Here is a 20629-nt window from a genome sequence, read left to right on the forward strand (position 1 = left end):
AATTTAAGACCTAAAATCAAGAGGCTTGAAAGTTGAAACTACACACGCTTGAGGTGGCCTAAGGCGCAACCCTCATCGCTTTTGGGCGACCAAAGTTCAAAAGACGCAAGGGAAGCGTGATTTTTATGCAAAAAAGCTGCCTGAGGCGCGTGTCTTTCGTACACGGGTGTGTCGTACAACATACATATTTGTATATTAAATCATATATAATGCTTGTGTATAGCTAAATTTTGGGTAGGGGATGCTAAAATCTTGATACATATAAAAAAAATTATATAAAAACCTTGGCGCTCGCATATGAAAATGCTGCTGGCGTTATAAAAGCAGGATTAGAGCAATAGGAAGGGTTTTGTAGAATAATATAAACCCTAAGATCTGAAAATACAGCAAACAAAAAGAAAGAAAGAAAGAAAGGAAGCTTGCTTCTAGAAAAATGAATGCTTTGATAATAATAATAATGATATAATAATAATAATAATAATAATAACAAAACAGTGGAAACCTAATTAAATAGAAATTAGTAGTGGTGTATCATCATCATCATCATCATCATCATCATCATCATCATATAACTAACAAGCATGTATGTGTGATCGAGTAATCAAAATGAAAATCAAAGGAAGTAATAAAAAAAAGCAACTGAATTGAAGGAAGGATCTAAAGAATTAATTGAGGTAAAGTGATGAGTGAAATATATTATATTGATCGGTAGGTAGTGAGTGAGTGTTGGAGGAGGAAATTTAGGGGAGAATGCGAAAGGTATGAGTGAAATAAACAGAGAGATCTATGGAATTGGAATTGACATTTTATTATTATTATTATTATTATTATTATTATTATTATTCTAAATCAATCAATCATGTATGTTAATTGTTGACTCTTTAATCATACGAATCAATACACACACACACCATATTTATTATGCATATTATTAAATGAATTTCCTTTTTTATTTTTTGAACGGTGAATTTAATAAAAACAACTAGCAAACTAGTAAGACATTAGAAAACAAACGAGCAAATTACAAGAAAAAGTTATATGAATTCCTTCACAATAAACTATGAAAAAAGGAACGATTCTTAATGGAATAGAATTTGTGTGTTTGTTATGATTGTGTTTTAGAATTGCTTACAACACACTGCAAGATCTATGTGTGAGAAGGGGAAGTTGGTTTTAGAATAACTTTTATACCTATTTTGACTTGTAATGCATTATAGACTCTTTAATTATATATATTAAATGAATTTCCTATTATCATTTCTATTTTGATGGGACAATAATAAAAGATCATGAGTTCAAACCTTATAGATTGCATAAATTTAATCGTTCAAAAAGAATAATAATAAATATCCTAATATATTTTTTGGAGTGACGAAGTTACTAAAACAACTAGCAAGACACTAGAAAACAAACAACGAACAAGTTAAAAAGAACCTACACCAATTCCTCCATAACAAACTACGAGAAGAGGAGCGATTCTTAAACCTAGAAAGCTCAAAGCCTTTATGTCTTCCGTCATTTGGGACACGATAGCCGCCTTGTTTTTAAATAACATCATTTCTAGTCTTTCAAATGCACCAACACATCTTAAGGTTTATCCCATAAAGAGCTTTATTTTTCTTAACGCCCAAATTGCATGATTCATGCCCAATTAGAAGGTCTTGGGCCGAGAGAGCAAATGTAAAAGGAATACGATACCAATTGCTAACATATTACAAAATAGACAATTATCTACAAAGTTATAATATTATTAAATTAAATTATAATATTGTCCATATAATTTTGATTATAGTATATGCTTATGCACAGAAATATATTAAATACTAATCTAGTCAAAGGACGCATGCATAAGGCATGTGTAATCCAATATATCTAGTTAACATGTGTATTTAGTTTAGTGCTTATACTTAAAGCAATGAAGCGAATGGTGGCTTTATGACTTTTATAATTGAATATTCAACGTAAAAATTCATGGACAGATGTTCTATATGTTTAGATTTTGATTATTCAAAACTATACATTTAATTCTCAAATTTTAGTTTTTGTTTGAAGATTATTTGTTTTGGACACTGAGTGCATGATTGCCTTTTCCTACATATTTCTTTATTTTTGTGCTTTAATTCTATTTAAAATATAATCAATGCTTAAAACATTGATCCATTAATTAATTAGCTTGAACTAATCTTTTGTTTGTTGAGTGTCGGATCTCAACCACCGATCCACATCAGTCTACCAGCCACTCCCATGTTGCAAGCACCATCCACCTACAAACATGATATCAATTAAACACATCTAAACACTTGCATCAAATGTGTTCATAGTTACATATAGAAGCCCTAACAATAACCTACCAGATGCCTAAAAGGTTTACAAAGGCGAAGGCAAAGGCAAAGGCAAACCCAACCACCCAAGACACACAAATCGACAAGAAAGTGAAGAAAATGGTGACGATGGGTTGTTGTAGGCGTTTCCCATAAATGATGGAACATATGCGTACACAAACTCTATGCTACATGGAGTATTCGTATAATTTTCAAATTTGTATATAGCACTGTACACTTTATAGTCGATTATAGTTTTTATAAAAAACAGTCTTAAGGCTATGATCAGTAAAACTTTCTATAATCATCATGAGGTGGTTGACGATTAAAAACTAAATTATCGAACTGTTTGTAATATGTAATAGTTAAAAAGTTAATATAAGCATATGGCGGTTAAACAATTAACCATACATCTATAGGCTACATTTACTAAAACTTTGTAAACTAAAATGTTTTCTTTTTATATCAAATTGCATAATATAGATAAAACAATAATAATGCTAGACAAGAAAATCTTTTGGCTTGTTATGTTATGAGATGGTATATTTGATATAGAAAGAGAAAGAAACAACAGTTTACACCTTTGATGATGGAAAGGATGTTGTTCTATGATTGATGCAAGGGATGAAGTACAAGTAATTATTGTGTATAAAGGTATATTTTACATCAAGAATATAACTTCTTTAGATTATAAACTATGAAATTTAGCACAATCATTTTTATTCAATATCATATTAATATTGAAAAGCATATCTTTAAACTTCTTTAGTAATTAATACAATATGAAGAATAAGCATTGAAATAAAAGTATATTTTAAAATTATATAAATGAAAACACCATAGAAATCTTTTGTGGATACAAATTAAGAACATGAGATCTCAAGTTGGTGAAGGGTCAACTCAATAAGTTAAGTAGGGTTGGCATATAAGTGATGAACTAAAATAAATAATTAGTGATTAATATTTTTTAAAGTAATTAAAATCACAAAGAAGCACCGGACTATTCCCAGGCTCTTTTTTTTTAAACAAACTTATTTTCAATCAAATATGATTTAAGGATTAAATTACTGTTTGCGTCCCTGTGGTTTTAAGGCGGAGGCACAATGAGTCCCTGAAAATTTTTTTGAACTGATTGAGTCCCTGTGGTTTTAAAAATGAACCATTTGAGTCCCTGTCATTACTTAACTTTCATGATAAACTTTCATTTTACTGAAACCACAGGGACTCAAATTGTTCGTTTCTAAAACCACAGGGACTCAAATGGTTTGTTTTTGAAATCACGGGGACTCAACCAGTTCAAAAAAATTTTCGGGGACTCATTGTGTCTTCGTCCTAAAACCACAGGGATGCAAATAGTAATTTTCTCTTTCAAGTATTGCATAAACTATATAAACAAGTAATAATCAAAAGGTTTTAAAATACTAAAAATAACCGTTAGACATTATGGGTAAAGTTAAAATGGAAAGAGAGACAAAAATAAAAGGTGTGAAAAGAATTTTTCGTCACACAAAAAACCCCTAAAAAATTCAAAAAATTAAATAAAAAAATCATAACTCAATATATAAATAAAAAACGAAAAAAATTAAAAAACCAAAATGTTTCCCCCGTCATTCTCGTTCAAAAAAAAAACACAATGATAAACAAAAAAGGACACAGGAGATCACAAAATATAACACAATGCCAAATAAAATATGACACAATGTTGAGTAATATAACACAATATCAAGAAAAAAAGACAAAATTATTGACGAAAATAAACACAAAGCATAAAGATAAACAAAAAGACACAATGATCTTTTGCACTCAACATCGTGTCTTTTTTTTTTTTTTTGAGGACGTAGAAGACGGTGGAAACATTTTTGTGTTTTTACAGTTTTCGTTTTTGTATTAAAATTCGAGTTATGATTTTTTTAATTAATTTTTCAACATTTTTTTAAGTGTTTTCTTTTTTTTTTGTTACAAATACTTCTCACCCTTCTAATTTTTTTTATCCATTTTTGAAATAACCTGACCATTATAGTTCCATCTTATATCGACATGTGTAGACATATATATTCACCTGAAACTTTTACCAGGCCTGCCTATGACAAAAACTTCCAAGTATTTGCCAAGACAAGCTTTGGGCTTTTCAGGCCCAGGCCCCTTTGAACACTTGAGAGGTTTGACCAGTTTTGACTTTGAGATTAGATACCTTTGAGAGTTAAAACAAGTGGTATAATCCTGCTCAAACGGTTTTACGGTCAATAACTTTCAATACCTATTATACCGAGTTAGGGGGGTTAAAATGGTCAATAACTGGGTTCAAACGGTCAAAAATGGCTATATTTTCTTTAGAAAGCGGTTTTACGCACTAAATGCCAAAGGAAAACGGAAACGAAAAAAAAAAAGGAAAAAACGGATCAGACCCTGTTCCTAGTCTCGCTATTTGTGCATCTTTAGAAATAGAAATTGATCAGAAACAGGCAAAATAAATATGGCTTGAAAATCCTGCACCGGGTCCTAACAATGACCCCTAGCAGGACTAACTTGTTAAGAGCCCAGATTTTTACTTTTGGCCTGAGCACAATGTCAAATCATAAAGGCATGCATGAATTATGATCAAGCAAGCAAGTTAAGCTAAGCTAAGCAATTTGACCATAAACAGACCATTCATCACACAAAATCCGTGCAACAGTTGCCAACTTTTTTTACATCACAAAATGAAAGCAGCAGGTTTCAAGTCAACAACAGAGAATTCACGAGGCAGCAAATATAATTTCCAAAGCATATATGCTCTCTAGATTGCTTATTTATAAATTTTTCTTGCTCAAGTCAACAACTTTGAACATGGAGCGCACGTTAGAGATCATCACCCCACACTCACCCTTCTCATCATACTCAGAAAAGTCCCCTCCATCCAGATTAATATCCTCAAACTTGGTTCCTTCAAGCTACAAATCAAAACAAATAATTTACAATTTGTCTGCTCACAGCCTCACATCAGCCAAGGTCTAACACGAAAAGAACCATCTTGGTTTGCGTGAGCTATATTTCTATACTTGAACTTGGCTCGCTAATTATTTTTTACTTATTTAAATGACTTAGTTTTGCTATTCAAAAAGGGCTAGCGGCTAAGCTTGTTGCCCAGTTGCCTTCTGTATCGATATAAACACTACTTTTTTTTAGTTAACAAGTGAAAAACCAACTGTAATATTATTTAGTAATTTTACTTATATGCAAATATAGTTACTTTTATATATTTATAAATTATAATTTTACATACAACATCATATATATTGCTTAGTCATTTTTATAAAAAAAATTGTATATTAGCATATATTTATCATGTAAATATATATTTCTTATATTAGTTAACTGATATATTTAATTAAATAACTTGCGAGCCTAGTCAAGCTTAGACTGGAGCTCGTTTATTAAATGAGCTAAAATTTAGATTCGTGTTGGGCTCATTTAAGCTCAAATCGATTAAAGCTTTTCGCAAGCTAATCGTGAGTAACTCACGAACAACTCGGCTCATTTACACCCCTACCCCTGCCTCAATGATATGTTCATTTATGTACTTAAGACTAACTACTTGATTAAGAAGCCGTTTCTGAGATCATATGATGAAAGTATTAAAAAGTAAATCATTATTTGATATGGGTTATGACTTACAGATTCAGCTTTCCAGCCAGTGCTGAAGGCAAAATCCAACGGCTCAAAACCCCTGCAGTCGAATACCATTAGTGGAGCATGCTTTCCAGTTTCACTGTGTTCTTGAGTAAGTGGAGCGCCTCGGCCCAGGATCATAGTTACAGTCCCTTCCCTTTTACAGAACTTACACTGATACAGCCACAAACACATAATTTAATATATTAACATGATCAACTATAAACACAACATATGCTTTTATTAAAGAGATCAAGAGATGATAACCTTTTGAATAAGATGCGTTTTGCCCTTTTTTGGTAGAGGAAGTTCCTCACTCAGGCTCACACATGTCTCTTTATCAGTCACCTCACCACAGTTTTCACATTTCAACTATACAACAGGTGTAATCACAAGATATGTAAGTATATATTACAAAAGTGCACTGAAGTACTAAGCAACAGAAATCACAGCAGTGGTTAACTTAAAGTGATAATCAAATGGGTACTTATTAGCATGATATTGGATTATATAGCAAACCGTTTTCTTCGAGACAGAGGATAAACACATCAGAAAATCCTCTAGATATCTAAATTCAATACATGAATTTAAAATCCAAACAACATTATTTTGAAAAGAGGAAACTATAACAGTGAATGTTTGTGCACGATAAAGCACGTCCTAAGAGTCTTAACTCTTAACTGATATTTGAGACAGAAAACTACATCTGATACTAAATATATTGCTTAAATATTGATGCGGAAAAGTAAAAAGGAACGATGTGACAAGAGTTTACTTCTGGAATCATCAGGAAGTTCCCTAAAGATGAATATAAATGCATGTGGTAATGTAAAAGAGATGCAGATAAATACATATGTTTGTGTAACAGTTTCCTGCGTAATAAAATTTAGGAAGAACTGGACAAAATCTGACTCTTAATACGTAATGATGCCTTAACTATATAAATGTCCATGGACACAAGTATATATACGTAACACAGCTAGCCATCTGTATATTAACCTTCAGTCAAAAACAAACACTGAGATAAACATTTGGATGCCATGATTATATATCCATTGGTTGGAATCAATATATCATAATATAGATCACTAAAGATTGCATCAGATGTGATGGAGTATAAGGTGTACACCATCACCATTTGCCACTGCCAGTAGATATTCATGATGAAAATGTTACATATATGGGAGAAATGAGCAGCCACCGCAAAAAGATGAAACTGAAAATTGAGTATATATACATATAGGTCTAATAGCTGAAAGCCAAAATTAAAGGAACATGCACATTACTTCATGAAACACTACCGCAGCCAGTTGTTAAAAACTCACAGCTATAGTATATTACAGCCAACACATTGTAAATGCATATAATTTTAGATTTGCAACAAAATAAGATGTTAGAGTATTAAACCAATTTAGAGACACAAAACCATCAACCAGGCATATATTGAAGTAAATGTCTGCTTTATTATTGAAAAATATGCTAAAATATTGAACAGATTGCACTTAAGCTAGAATATTCCATATCTATAGTGAAGTTTGAAACTAATGACCAGGCAGCTCTGTAAATGAGGCAACAAAAGCTCATGATATTAAATACCTATATGCATATTATAGATCGCGTATAACCAAAGCTAATCATGTATGAAACAGTGAGCGGATACAAGATGTGACAACATTTTTAGGGTTGGCGTGACAAATTAACATTAGAAACTGTAAACGAACACTTTACGGCGATATGCGTACGGCGTCGGTTGTTAAAAACTCACAGCTATAGTAGATTACAACCAACAGATTGTAAATGTTACGGAAGTAAACCAATTTAGGCACACAAAGCCATCAACCAGACATATATTGAAGTAAACGTCTGCTTTATTATTGAAAAATATGCTAAAATAATGAAGAGATTGCAGTTAAGTTACAATATTCCATATCTATGGTGAAGTTTGAAACTAATAAGCAAACAGATCGGCAAACGAGGCATCGAAACTTTGATGATATTATGTACCTAAATAAATACATATTATAGATGGCGTATAACCAAAGCTAATCAATCATCAAGTATTATAACAAAGAGCAGATACAACACATGACAACATACATTTTAGGGTTACTAGCTGCGAAATTGCAATAGAAAATGTCAAGGAACAATTTACGGCGTCAAATAATCTAAACAGATGGAAGAAGTTACGCAGCCTTAATTCTAAAACAGAATCGATCGACGGAGATTATTAAAATATGAACTAGAGGAAGAAGTAGGTTTAGGTTACATATACAGATATATAGAGTCAAATAAAATCTACAGTCAGTCGGAATGAAAGCATAATAATAATGAGAAAGAGAAAGTAGAAGGAAGACCTTGAAGTAGTAGTAGGTGAAGTTAGGATCATCGACGCCGGCCTTAGGCTGAAAGTTTGTCAGGTTTTCCAGCTCCGCGGTGATGTATAGCATGAAGTTCACCACACACACACACACACACACAATGGAAAATAATAATGATTACCGTCATCGTTACTTTATTTATTATCACCAAAACCTCATTTTCTATCTTTTTATTTTCTAAGATAGAGTTTAAACACTATTGAGAATTTTGAGGATAAGAAACTTGGATTATTTGAGAGTCCTTTGGAACTTTTAGGCTGAAATTATTTAGTGATTCTTTTAAATATCACAATCGGATAAAACTCAGAAATAGATCAAAAATGAGTATGAATGCGAGAGTGAATTACGTGAACTAGAGAATGAAAGTTCGACGCAATGGCAATTACCATTTTGAATTTTCAATACATCATAAAATTCACCAATTGTTTTGACTTATAACAGTCGTGTGACAACTCCGAAAATTCATTTTCTAATGAGTTGTCAACATAGAAGCAATAGTTAAAATAATAAAGAATTCAAGCTGATCATACAGCTCAACTTTAGCCAAGGGAGCCAGCACCGCCACCAGGGCGCTGCCCCCGAACCCCAACCAAGGGGTGCTACCCCCTTGGAATACATTTTTTAGAGGCATTGCTCTTAACATCATAATAATTAAAACAAACGTGCACTCTGCACCTTCTGACTTATTTAATGTATATCGCAATTTACATCGGTCGATAAATCAACCAATTACACTAAAATATCTAACAAATACAAACTTTAAAACATATCATGGAAAATTAGTCCTAAGCCATTAGACTAGTTACACGTATCTGCAAAAATCAAAGTCTTTACATGAATGTAATAGCATTCACATCCCATTCATTATCTTTAAATATAAAATTACACTAACAATTATTACATTTTATCCTTTCTTTTAATTAAATAATATTTTTTTAATACCTTATCATTTCCTTTTTCTCTCTCTTTCATTTACAACCACTTTCAAAAATATTAAAAAATTTATAGAATGCTACATGAACTTTTCAAATATACAGAAAAATCATTGTATTTTCTCTCTCATATACTTACAACACCATAAGACACTTCATAAATTATAAAAACCCCACTCACATAATTTAATGAGTAGAATGTGAATGCTCTAATATACTAATATCAAATCAAACTCTAATGTATAGGTAACCTTATTTGAGACACGATCATTTATATTTATTTATTTATTATAAAAACCAAAGTAAAATTTCACCTATGAAGGTAAAAAAAAGAAAATCATAAATAATTTTAATAATATTGTACATCAAATCATAAAAACTTGTGTGCAACTCACACGAAATCATTAGCAGTGGTCTTTTGGTCTAGCGGGCAGCGACACATGATGTTTAACTACTAAACTGGTGCATATTGGATTATGTGAAGTAGATTTTAGGGGCGTTAGTGAAAAAAAATGCAATTATTAAATAAAGTAAATAATTTAGTACAAACGTTTTCAGGAAATTAAACCAAACATAAGTTGTTTTACCATTACATTAGAAGATTCTGTAGTTGACCATCTCGTGAATTTGGGTGCCATTAAGCACGAGGCTAAAGGAGCCTATGCACCGAACTTGTGAACCCGTGGGTTAGGACTTAATAGTGTATTTGACCAAATGGTCCCTCCTTTTTATCTTTATGAATCAATAATTACAAAACAGTTAGCTAACTTTCCTCCATAACCTACGTTTAGGACCACATATGATTAATGATATACCCCCATCAAAATCATACATCAATGTAGTGAATGCAACTATATAAATTAGGCAATGTAGCTTCATTTTTTAAAATAGTTTATAAAAAGATCGTATCTTTTATTGTAACAGGTCTTTTTAGAAATTACGATAATGTTAACTGGTCAATTGCAATTATTTTTATTTACCATTCCAAAACCAGCGAATAAACTTTTATGTTTATTTACACTTCAACCTTACCTCTTTTATAAATTATGATTGATAGTTACACTTGATGATGTTTTCTAAATCCATCAGTGGCTTTTCTTTTTGATATGATCGCCGTTAGGAAGTACCGCTATACATAATAGCATAGAAATGTTATAGAGGACACAAGCCGAAGTCACTGAACGTATTAAAATAGGATGTGTACAATACATACGAGCTTAGATGTGTCAAGTTGATATCATGGAAGTAGTAGCACGTACTATATTAAGCTAAGGGTGATTCTTAATGACCTCACTTGTCAATCATGTAAAGAGATTTAGTGGTTCAAATGTATTTCTATTGATATATTGGGAAGCTAAGAGGTCATACGTTTGTAGTGGTTTGTAGGTACATACTCAATTACTCGTAAATGCTATTTGGCCAATTAGGTGGCTTAAAATGACTGATAAGGGTTAAGATAGTCTTATTCGTTATAAATTTATTCCACTTTCATTCAAGTACATACTAATGCATCCATCTCTATCCACACTCTATCCTGTCAGCATGTATTCGATAATGGAGATCTCGCTCTACAAAATATTTACCAAAAAAAAAAATTTCCTTTTATAGTTGGAAGCGTAAACAATTGAAAGCTAAGCAATACTAGCTGTACAGATTTCAGGTAACTAGAGATGCCTCCTAAGTTCCTACAAGCCTTGGTCTTGTTTGTGCAACTCTTTAGTTAAGGATGAGCGTTGCAACATCATCTTGGTTTAGAAGCCATGTATTAGCTATAGTTCATCATCTAGAGTCTAAAGGGTGGGTTTCATTCTCTTGGTGGAACCCAATGATAGAGCCGGGCCGGAGGGAGGGGCAAGGTGGGCAACTGCCTTAGCTCTTCGCAGAGGCCCATAACTACTTAATTGTATATATATGTTTTCTCTATTAATTTACTTTAAAATTAGAGCTCACTAAACGAGCCTTTGATGTATTGGAAAGGGTGTTGATTATAAAACCAAATGTTTTGGGTTCAAAACTACAAGTGGCATATAAACTTATCCAACTCAAAAATGGATCACCAAACTTACACCCTCTTATTTTTGTTTGATATATTTAGATGACTACAACCAAAAGAGCTAGTCCTGTAAACTTTTTCTAGAATAAAATGTAAATTACTTAATATCATTCGATCAATTTCTATAAGCCTTGTAGTTTTACATTTCCTGCTCTTTTTCATATATGCTAGCTACTATGTTCAACTCTTATAAGCAATGATGATAAACAAACGTGAACCGGATGAGCAAAGTTAAGAAATTGAAGACGGTTAAGAGCTTAGCTTTAATTTCTTTTTGTGGTATGATACGGGTATGATATTAGGTGATATCCGACTTGATCGATTACTCAAACCATGCATACCCGTTTACATGAATTTCACGAACCCATACCTATAATCAATTTTCTTTTTCTAGGGGTAACAAAGAAATCAACTAGTCCACTAATTTTAGCTTTTATATCAAATTTCTATGAATAATAAAATCATATGAAAAAAATAGTGAAAAGTGTGGATATATATATCCGATACCCGACTGGTTATTGCTAGACATGTATGGCACACGATTTTATAATCAGTTATTTAGAGTAGCAATGATACCCATCTCAAATATCATTAATATTTATTTAAAAACGCAAATTTTAATATAATCATCACAACACACAACGACCCTCTAGCTTCAAAGCAAAGCATTTTTAGATAAGAACTATGTATAGTCAATTTCTTACATTTTAGGCAACAAAAAACAGTACTTAATTTCATATGGTTAATTATTTAAATGTTTGAATTTCTTTATTCTAAACCAGTTTAGTTTAGGTCAACAAATCGACCAATTTAGGACAATTTTTAAACCCAATAAATTGGTTAGTTTTTCACAAGCATAATTGAAACAATATGAACTAGTGACTTTACATCTAATTGTTATATTTTTAAGTGGCATAATCGTTAAATGAGAATAATTGAATAGAATCTAAATTGGACGTAAACAAAATCAAATTTGCTAATATAATGCATTCGTTCACATGTATAAGATCAAATAGTGACCTATATAATTTGGGAAACTTTATGACAAAGTTATGAACCAAAGCTATAGATTGTAACTTCGATTCATAATTTTTTTTTATCCCTCAACAATGTTAAATTATGAATTAAATTTATAAAATTGTTTGAATTGATGTCTTTAGAGCTTCCTACCCGGTCGATCTATATCATAAATATGCATGCGTATTTTGTGCGTGTAATGTATTCGTTACATGTGTAACTCTTCTAACACTCAGTCAACTTATATGTTTGGAACTATTTGACCATAAGAATAAGAAACTAACAACACGTGATTCCACTTCTTAGATGAAATTAGCTGAAAATTTGGTTATCATGAATGTTCAATCACTTTCCATAGTTGTTAAAACCGCATGTATATTGATCATGGAAGTATATCATTTGAAAGAGATTGAGGGCTCCAACTCATCAAGAAACTATTTGTAGCTAGTAGCACATTAATCTCCTCAAAACCACGTTACACCGAAATCATCCAATTACATAATAACTTTGTGTAAGGTCTACTTCTCTCTCACGCACATATTTTTTGAAAATGCGCGTGCACTCATTAATTATTGATTGAAACCGTGGTCCTAGAAATTAGTTGACGATGAAATTATTACAACAATAAAACTACAAAATAATAAAACTTTATAAATGTCTTAGTGATCATTTGGATTTTCGATACGAAAGCATCACTTTCATATTACATTCATAGTAGAGAAAAGGATTTTGTTTTATTCTTTAATTTCACTTATGATAAATACACAATAAAGTTATATACTTTGTAAACTATGAGCTAATAAAGTTCTTAACCATGTAAATAAAATTGAAAAGAGAGACAATAAAAACATCAAACTCTGCAAGCTTTACCCCTGTCCCTCTCTGTCAAAGAAATAAATTTAGCAATGTACAAAATGCATACATACACTATCCTAGATTATTATAGAGGTCCCCTCTCCAAATAATATATATATATATATATATATATATATATATATATATATATATATAAAATACCTAACTAATTGGTTGCTAGAAGTAGCTCCACCACAATTTTTTCTTAATTATCTACAATTGGATGAACAACTTCTTGGTTGGCTTTAGAGTCATAATCTTTTGTAGTTAAATAAAACTTGAGTTCTTTAAGTCATAGCAAGAAAACACGGGAAAAAACGCAGGTTGGAGTGTGAACGATCGCCCAATGGTCATGGAAAGATTCCTGGCTTCGGCTTTCCAAAACTTTTCTATGTCTTCTGCTACACGTTTTGCATCCATAGATGAACCAAACAAGCCACGTTTAGTGAACCCTACCGCATATAGCCCACAACCACCTTTCCAACCTTGAGGAAATGGTTTCCGAGGCATCCCATCTTTTTCAGACAACATCCTCTTCTCCTATAGGCATGTGCACATAGTTTTGAATGTGATTGAATTGGAGAACAAAACTAAATTCTAAATTTATTTTGTAAGAATAAAAGTGAAAGAAGAGGATATAAAGTACCTTTAGCCAAGAGGGAGTATTGCTTTTGTACCCTGTTGCTAAAATGATTGCATCAAAAATCTCTATTCTTCCATTGACAAATTGCACACTATGGTTGTCAACACTTTGAATGCTTGGATGTATCTATACATGTTAAAATACATATTAGTTATAAATTATTAGTACTAAGTTTATAATAAATTAAAAACACCTGCTTTTCAAACACAATTTTTAATAAAATCTTTAAACTTTTGAAATTTATAGACGTTTTGAGCACATATTATAATAAAAAGGAAGTAAATACACATGCTAAGTTATATAGGAAGAATATTTTATTATATAATTACAAGTAGATTTAATGTAGTGAGTCTACATTAGTGAGTCTACAACCAAATCTCGGATCGTCTTCTCCGCTCAGATCTGTAATGACTTTTGGGGGTGTGGAGGTGACTGTTAAGAAATCTCGAGGATCTCTTGTTTACAGACACAAAAATGGTTATGGTGGTGGCTCTTATTGAGAACAACAACCTTTAATAAGGAGGTGGAGACCTCCTTATATAGGGAGCCTCATGGCCACCATCATGGTACCCTAATGGGCCTATCCCAGTTAGGGTTACCTCCACAAAACCCCCTCAGCCCAATAATATTGTATTAGTCCATATAATAAAATAAGCCAGACATAATAAATTAAGGTCGTAAGCCGGGTTTAGTACCATACCCCTACAAGCCCCCCAAATCCAGTGTTGCTCCTAGGCGTGCAAGCGTTTAGGTGGAGCGCTGGACTTCATAAGGTGTGTTAGGATATGAGGCGGTTTTTTCCCCTTTCTTCGGCCTTGTCTTTATTGTCTTTTAGTTTTGAGAGGTTTTCTCCATGATTGTGACATGTTGTGATCCTTATGATAATAATGGTGCACTGGCATGAATAAGATATAGCACGCATCATAACAATAGTGGCGCGGGGCCTGATAAAAGATAGAGTGCGCATCTCGATAATAATGTAATGCAACTTGCGCGCGAGGCAGCTTACGAGCTATAAAAATAATGAAGCTTGCGCGCGAGGCGACTTACGAGCTATAAAATAATGAAGCATGCGCGAGTTGCGGCTTATGAGCTATAATATGATGATAATGACTGGCCCACAAGGTCCTCTTCTACGCAGGATGACTATCCCGGCTTGTCTTCAAAATAATAATGGAGTCACAAACGGCCAGATAATAATAACAATGTCATAGGTGCTTGTGCGACTCGTAGCCGAACCTGCAAAAACATATCAACTAAAAGTGGATGCATTACAAGGTTCCCAGCCTCGGGCAAATTATGAGGTGTGCCCAACCTACGTTGGCGCGTGGCCGTTTGGGATATTATTAGGCTCCCGACCTTTATGTTTGGCGCGTGGCCATGTGGGATATTATTAGGCTCCCGACCTTTATGTTTGGCGCGTGGCCATGTGGGTTTATAAGGATTCCCAACCTTTAAGTGTGGCGCGTAGCCGTATGGGTTTATGAGGATTCCCAACCTTTAAGTGTGGCGCGTAGCCGTATGGGTTTATGAGGATTCCCAACCTTTAAGTGTGGCGCGTAGCCGTATGGGTTTATGAGGATTCCCAACCTTTAAGTATGGCGCGTATTGAGGACTCGCGGATGCGCATACATGGCAGCAGAATGCTGATTCGCGGCGCGCATGCATGGCGGCATACTAAGGATCCGCGGATGCGCACACATGGCAGCAGAATGTTGATCCACGGCGCGCAAGCATGGCAGCGTAGTGAGGATTCGCGGGTGCGCATGCATGGCAGCGTATTGAGGACCCGCGGATGCGCATACATGGCAGCAGAATGTTGATTCACGGCGCGCAAGCATGGCAGCGTAGTGAGGATTCGCGGGTGCGCATGCATGGCAGCGTATTGAGGACCCGCGGATGCGCATACATGGCAGCAGAATGCTGATTCGCGGCGCGCATGCATGGCGACATACTAAGGATCCGCGGATGCGCATACATGGCAGCAGAATGTTGATCCACGGCGCGCAAGCATCACGGCGGAGCATGGATATTTCCGCGGTGGCGGAGTTCTTCCGAGACTGTTAACTTTAGTTGCTTCGGTGGTGATAGAGGAGCACCGATATGCGTGTGTGGGTGACCTCCAACTGTTTGGAATTTATTCTAAGGAACACACATGTGACCCGCGATAAGCGACCCTTAGCGTTCATAAAGATCCGCGGTGATCGGTGTTCGTCTAACGGAGTGTTGATCTGCGGTGCGCGCATGCATGGAGGCGGAGTGGTGATCCAAGGTCGCGTATGCATGGCGGCGGAGTGGTGATCCGCGGGCGCGCATGCATAGCGGCTGAAAGTTGAGCGCACATGCATGGCGGAGAGTTGAGTGCGCATGCATGGCGAAGAGTTGTGCGCGCATGCATGGCGGTGAGTTGCGCACAAGCATGGTAGAGGGTTGCGTGCACATGCATGGCGTTGGAGTCTTCTACGTAAAACCAAAAGCATGGAGTCGTCTTTCGAACTCACATGGTGGTTTCCGCGGGCGCGCGTGCATGGCGACGGAATGGTGACCCGCTGGAGAGCATGCATGGTGGCAGTCTTGATCCCGGCGGTGCGTACGTATGGTGGCGGAATGGCAGAAAGTTGAGCGCGCATGCATGTCGGGAGTTGAGCGCGCATGCATGGCGGAGAGTTGAGCACGCATGCATGGCGGGAGTTGAGCGCGCATGCATGGCGGAGAGTTGAGCGCGCATGCATGGCGGGAGTTGAGCGCGCATTCATGGCGAAGGGTTGAGCGCGCATGTGCTTTGCCTTAGTTGTGCTTAGGTATTTTTATGGTCCAGCTGCGCAATACGTAGGATGGATGCTATGAGTAATTTGAGCTAAGGCTCATATTATTGGGCTAAGGCCCTAACGTTTTAGAGTTAAAACTCGTTAACGCGTCTGAGCTTGAAGCTCGCGCATGTATGTTTTACTTCGTTTTATTTTTAGTTTGATGTCAATACAATGTTGTCATATTGCTCAAAATTAATAAAGGGAAGTGTGAAACATGTATGCAAAAGGTAATAGAACGCATGTTAAGAAAAAATAGAGCGTATCATTATTCATAATGGCTTAAAAAGCCTTGATTACGAACTTGACAACTTTTACATGAAACATTTTCTAAGTTGTGATGCGTTCCATGTGCGCGGGATCTTCCATAGGTGGTGGAATGTTGATCCGCGGCTGTGCGCATGCATAGCAGCGGAGTGGTGACTCGCGGGCGCGCATGCATCGCGGCGAAGTCTTGATCCTCGGCAATGTGCATGCATGGAAGCAAAGACTTGATCCTTGGCAGTGCACATGCATGGCGGCGGAGTCGTGACTCGCGAGCGCGCATGCATGGCTGCAAAGTCTTGATCCTCGGCAGTGCCCATGCATGGCGGTGGAGTCTTCTGTGTAAAACCAAGGACATGGAGTCGTCTTCCGACCCACATAGTGGTTTCCACGGGCGCGCATGCATGGTGGCACGCAGGTGTTGACCCGCGGTAAGTGACCCTCGGCAGTGCGCATGCATGGCGGCGGAGAGAGGACCCGCCGGCGCGCATGCATGGTGGCACGCAGGTGTTGACCCGCGGTAAGTGACCTCGGCAGTGCGCATGCGTGGCGGCGGAGAGAGGACCCGCGATGGCGCACGCGTGGTGGCGATGTATTGTGCCGCGGTGGCGCATGCGTGGTGGCGGAGTGTTGTGCCGCGGTAGCAGACATGCGTATTGCGTTGTTCTTCCGTGGTGACGATCTGCGGTGGCGCTCATATATTGTATCGGGGTGTTCGACTGTGCGCATGCATGATGGCGCACTGTTGCTTATGGGCGCGGAATGGACGTCACTAGTGGTGTTGGAAAGCCAGAGCGCTTATATGGTCCGCAATGACGCGCGGTGTTGATTCACACCAGGGCTCATGGATGGCCGCGCGGTGCAGATCCGCGGCGGCGCACATGTATGGCGCCTTGATGGCGGAGACAGCCCCGACGGAGCTGAATAGAAGAAGGAGGCGGAGTCTATCTGGCCAACACTGTTCTGATGAGATTTGTACAAGACATCCCTGGATGACAAGACAATTGAAGCTGGCCAGCACCATCCTTTTTTTTTATAAGGTAGCAGATCTAAAAGCTCATTTTTTGCATTACGAACTCGTATATGAAGATTTCTGCGCCGGATCTTGGCTGTATTGCCGGAAAAAATGCAAATCTTGCACCGTGAGAATTTTTGGCCACCGAAATAAAGTAGATCTGGTCGTCACGGTCAGATCTAATTAAAACCGTCACAGATCCGGAGCATTATTGTCCGAATCTGGTTGCTTTTTCTGAAAAATCATCAGATCTGAAAAGGTTTTCAGATTTATTTCACCCTCTCGTTCTTCCAAAAAGCAGATCTAGAAGTCAAAAAAGGAGAGTCGAAGATGCGGCTCATTTTCGATGTGGTCCCACGGATAGATCTGAGAACCGAGACGAAAATCGAGTCGTGGTTTGTTGCCGTTCCCACGGATGGCGCCAATGAAGAAACATGAAATGAATCTGACCTGATCCATGACGATGTTCCCCGGTCTTCGAGATGAACGAACCACGACTCGATCTTCTTCTCCGGTAGCTTGAGATCTAACCAAATCTCGGATCGTCTTCTCCGCTCAGATCTGCAATGACTTTTGGGGGTGTGGAGGTGACTGCTAAGAAATCTCGAGGATATCTTGTTTACAGACACAAAAATGGTTATGGTGGTGGCTCTTATTGAGAACAACAACCTTTAATAAGGAGGTGGAGACCTCCTTATATAGGGAGCCTCATGGCCACCATCATGGTACCCTAATGGGCCTAGCCCAGTCAGGGTTACCTCCACAAAACCCCCTCAGCCCAATAATATTGTATTAGTCCATATAATAAAATAAGCCAGACATAATAAATTAAGGTCGTAAGCCGGGTTTAGTACCATACCCCTACAATTAGCAAAAAAAATAAAGGAGGATCCTAAGTAGAAGAAAAGCACAAGGATATGGGAACATGTTTAAGGAATTGAAAAGAATTAAAAGTAGCACAAAAGCTCATATAGATACATATGGTAATTTGGTTTACCTTGATGTCTCCACTTTTGATCTTTGCTAAGGTTCCCACATCCAAAACAGGTGTTTTCCCAGTCTTGCTTTTTAGCTCGAGGGGTCCTACATTGGGCCGTTCGAGTCCAAAACTGGCCGTGCTTCCAAAAATAAGCCATGACATGATCAATAGAAAGCGATCAACGAGTCGTATGGGTAGCCACTTGAGCAGCCACATCGACAACCCAAACGTCGACCTTCCTAGCATCTCTCGTGGTAGGACATGGACCTATTTCCCAATTAATCACGCATATCAGTCTATAAAAAACTTATGTTTGATATAATAAAAGTGATGATACAAGGTAAAGAAATTAGATGGATGTGCTAGAGCTCCTTTTGTTCTTGTGTCGTAGTACTAGTATCACTATAATAGACCACCAAGGACATCTACGAATTTTCCTTTTCTTAAACATCGACAAATTGTATTGTATAAAACATAAATAAGCTAGCAACTTGCTAGATTACAAATCACAATTTGGTAATTAAATAGTTTGAAATGTTGAATAGGAATGCAAATGCATAATATATGTAGAATATTGCAATGATAAAGAGTAGATAGCAATATAGCATAGATAATACTCAATACTGAATAGAAATTAAACTTACCATGCAATTAACTATTCTCAATCTATAATGAATAGAGCCCAAACAATGCCCTAGTTTCCATATAATCAACATATTAATGAAGCTAATTAAGCTAGTTTTGCTAGAAGTGTATTTGAGAAGATGTATATATATCTAGTTTTCTACCAACATGACATATGTTTTAACTTTCATAAAGTAAAATATTTATATATCTAAGATATAATAAACAGAAATATCATTGACAATAATCATAAGTTAAACTCACAGAATCTCTAACAACAAGAGAAGGATGAGCATTGTGATTACAAAGATCCAAACACACTTCCATTCCTGAGTTCCCACAACCAACCACCAACACCTTCTTCCCTCCAAAACCACTCCCACTCTTATACTCAGCAGTGTGCACCACCTCCCCACCAAACCCCTCCATTCCTTCAATCTCCGGCACCACCGCCTCCGCATTCTCCCCGGTAGCCACCACCAGCCACCGACAAACATACTCCACCTCCTCCCCTTTCAACCCTACACTCACCACTCTCCACAACCCTACACTCTCATCATACTCAGCACTCTCCACCTCCTGCTCAAAAACCGGCTCTATCCCGAACTGGCTTGCATAATTCTCCAAATACTCCACAAACTGCTGCTTTGAAGGGTACGTTGGATACTCGTCCGGGAAGGGCATCATGGGAAGCTCACAAAAGTTCTTGGGAAGGTGCAACCGGAGGCGATCATACGTCTTGAATTGCCAAAGCGACGCAATACAGTTAGATCGCTCCAACACGACACTTGGAACCCCTTTATCCTTCAAACAAGCAGCCGCCGCTAGCCCAGACGGTCCAGCCCCGACTATGACCGGTCCATGAACCCATACGCAACGTCTAGAGCCGTGATCAAAGGCGTGATCATTAGCCATTTTACCTTGTAATTCCCTTAAACATGTCATGTTTAGTGAATTTAATTGTATATGGTGATATTAGAGTGGAATATTCTGGATATATATTTATAATGGAATATGGATTAATATGAGTGGTGGTTATTGTGTGAGATTCGAATAAAAGGCGTTCAGTCAAAAGAAACGTGATTAGGGTTCC

At 36.5% G+C, this 20629-nt stretch overlaps 2 protein-coding genes across 2 annotated transcripts; both read right to left on the reverse strand.

Moving 5' to 3' along the window:
• Window positions 1–4821: 4821 nt before the first annotated feature.
• Window positions 4822–8452, reverse strand: LOC143564521 (uncharacterized; the record flags this gene model as incomplete). Its single annotated transcript, XM_077051774.1, has 4 exons — window positions 4822–5251; window positions 5976–6143; window positions 6237–6341; window positions 8324–8452. Coding segments are annotated over 4 exons (543 nt in total), but the record flags the coding sequence as incomplete, so codon positions are not given.
• Window positions 8453–13471: 5019 nt separating this feature from the next.
• LOC143564503 (indole-3-pyruvate monooxygenase YUCCA6-like) lies at window positions 13472–20481 on the reverse strand. Its single transcript, XM_077051762.1, has 4 exons — window positions 19801–20481; window positions 18931–19179; window positions 13851–13973; window positions 13472–13744 (listed from the first exon to the last, which is right to left on the reverse strand). The coding sequence occupies exons 1-4, from the start codon at window positions 20479–20481 to the stop codon at window positions 13472–13474; spliced, it is 1326 nt and encodes a 441-aa protein (XP_076907877.1).
• Between the last annotated feature and the right edge of the window lie 148 nt (window positions 20482–20629).

This window comes from Bidens hawaiensis, unplaced genomic scaffold (assembly GCF_021521415.1).
Source record: "Bidens hawaiensis isolate Kalapana, Puna unplaced genomic scaffold, B.hawaiensis_p1.1 tig00022011_1, whole genome shotgun sequence".
NCBI classification, from domain to species: domain Eukaryota; kingdom Viridiplantae; phylum Streptophyta; class Magnoliopsida; order Asterales; family Asteraceae; genus Bidens; species Bidens hawaiensis.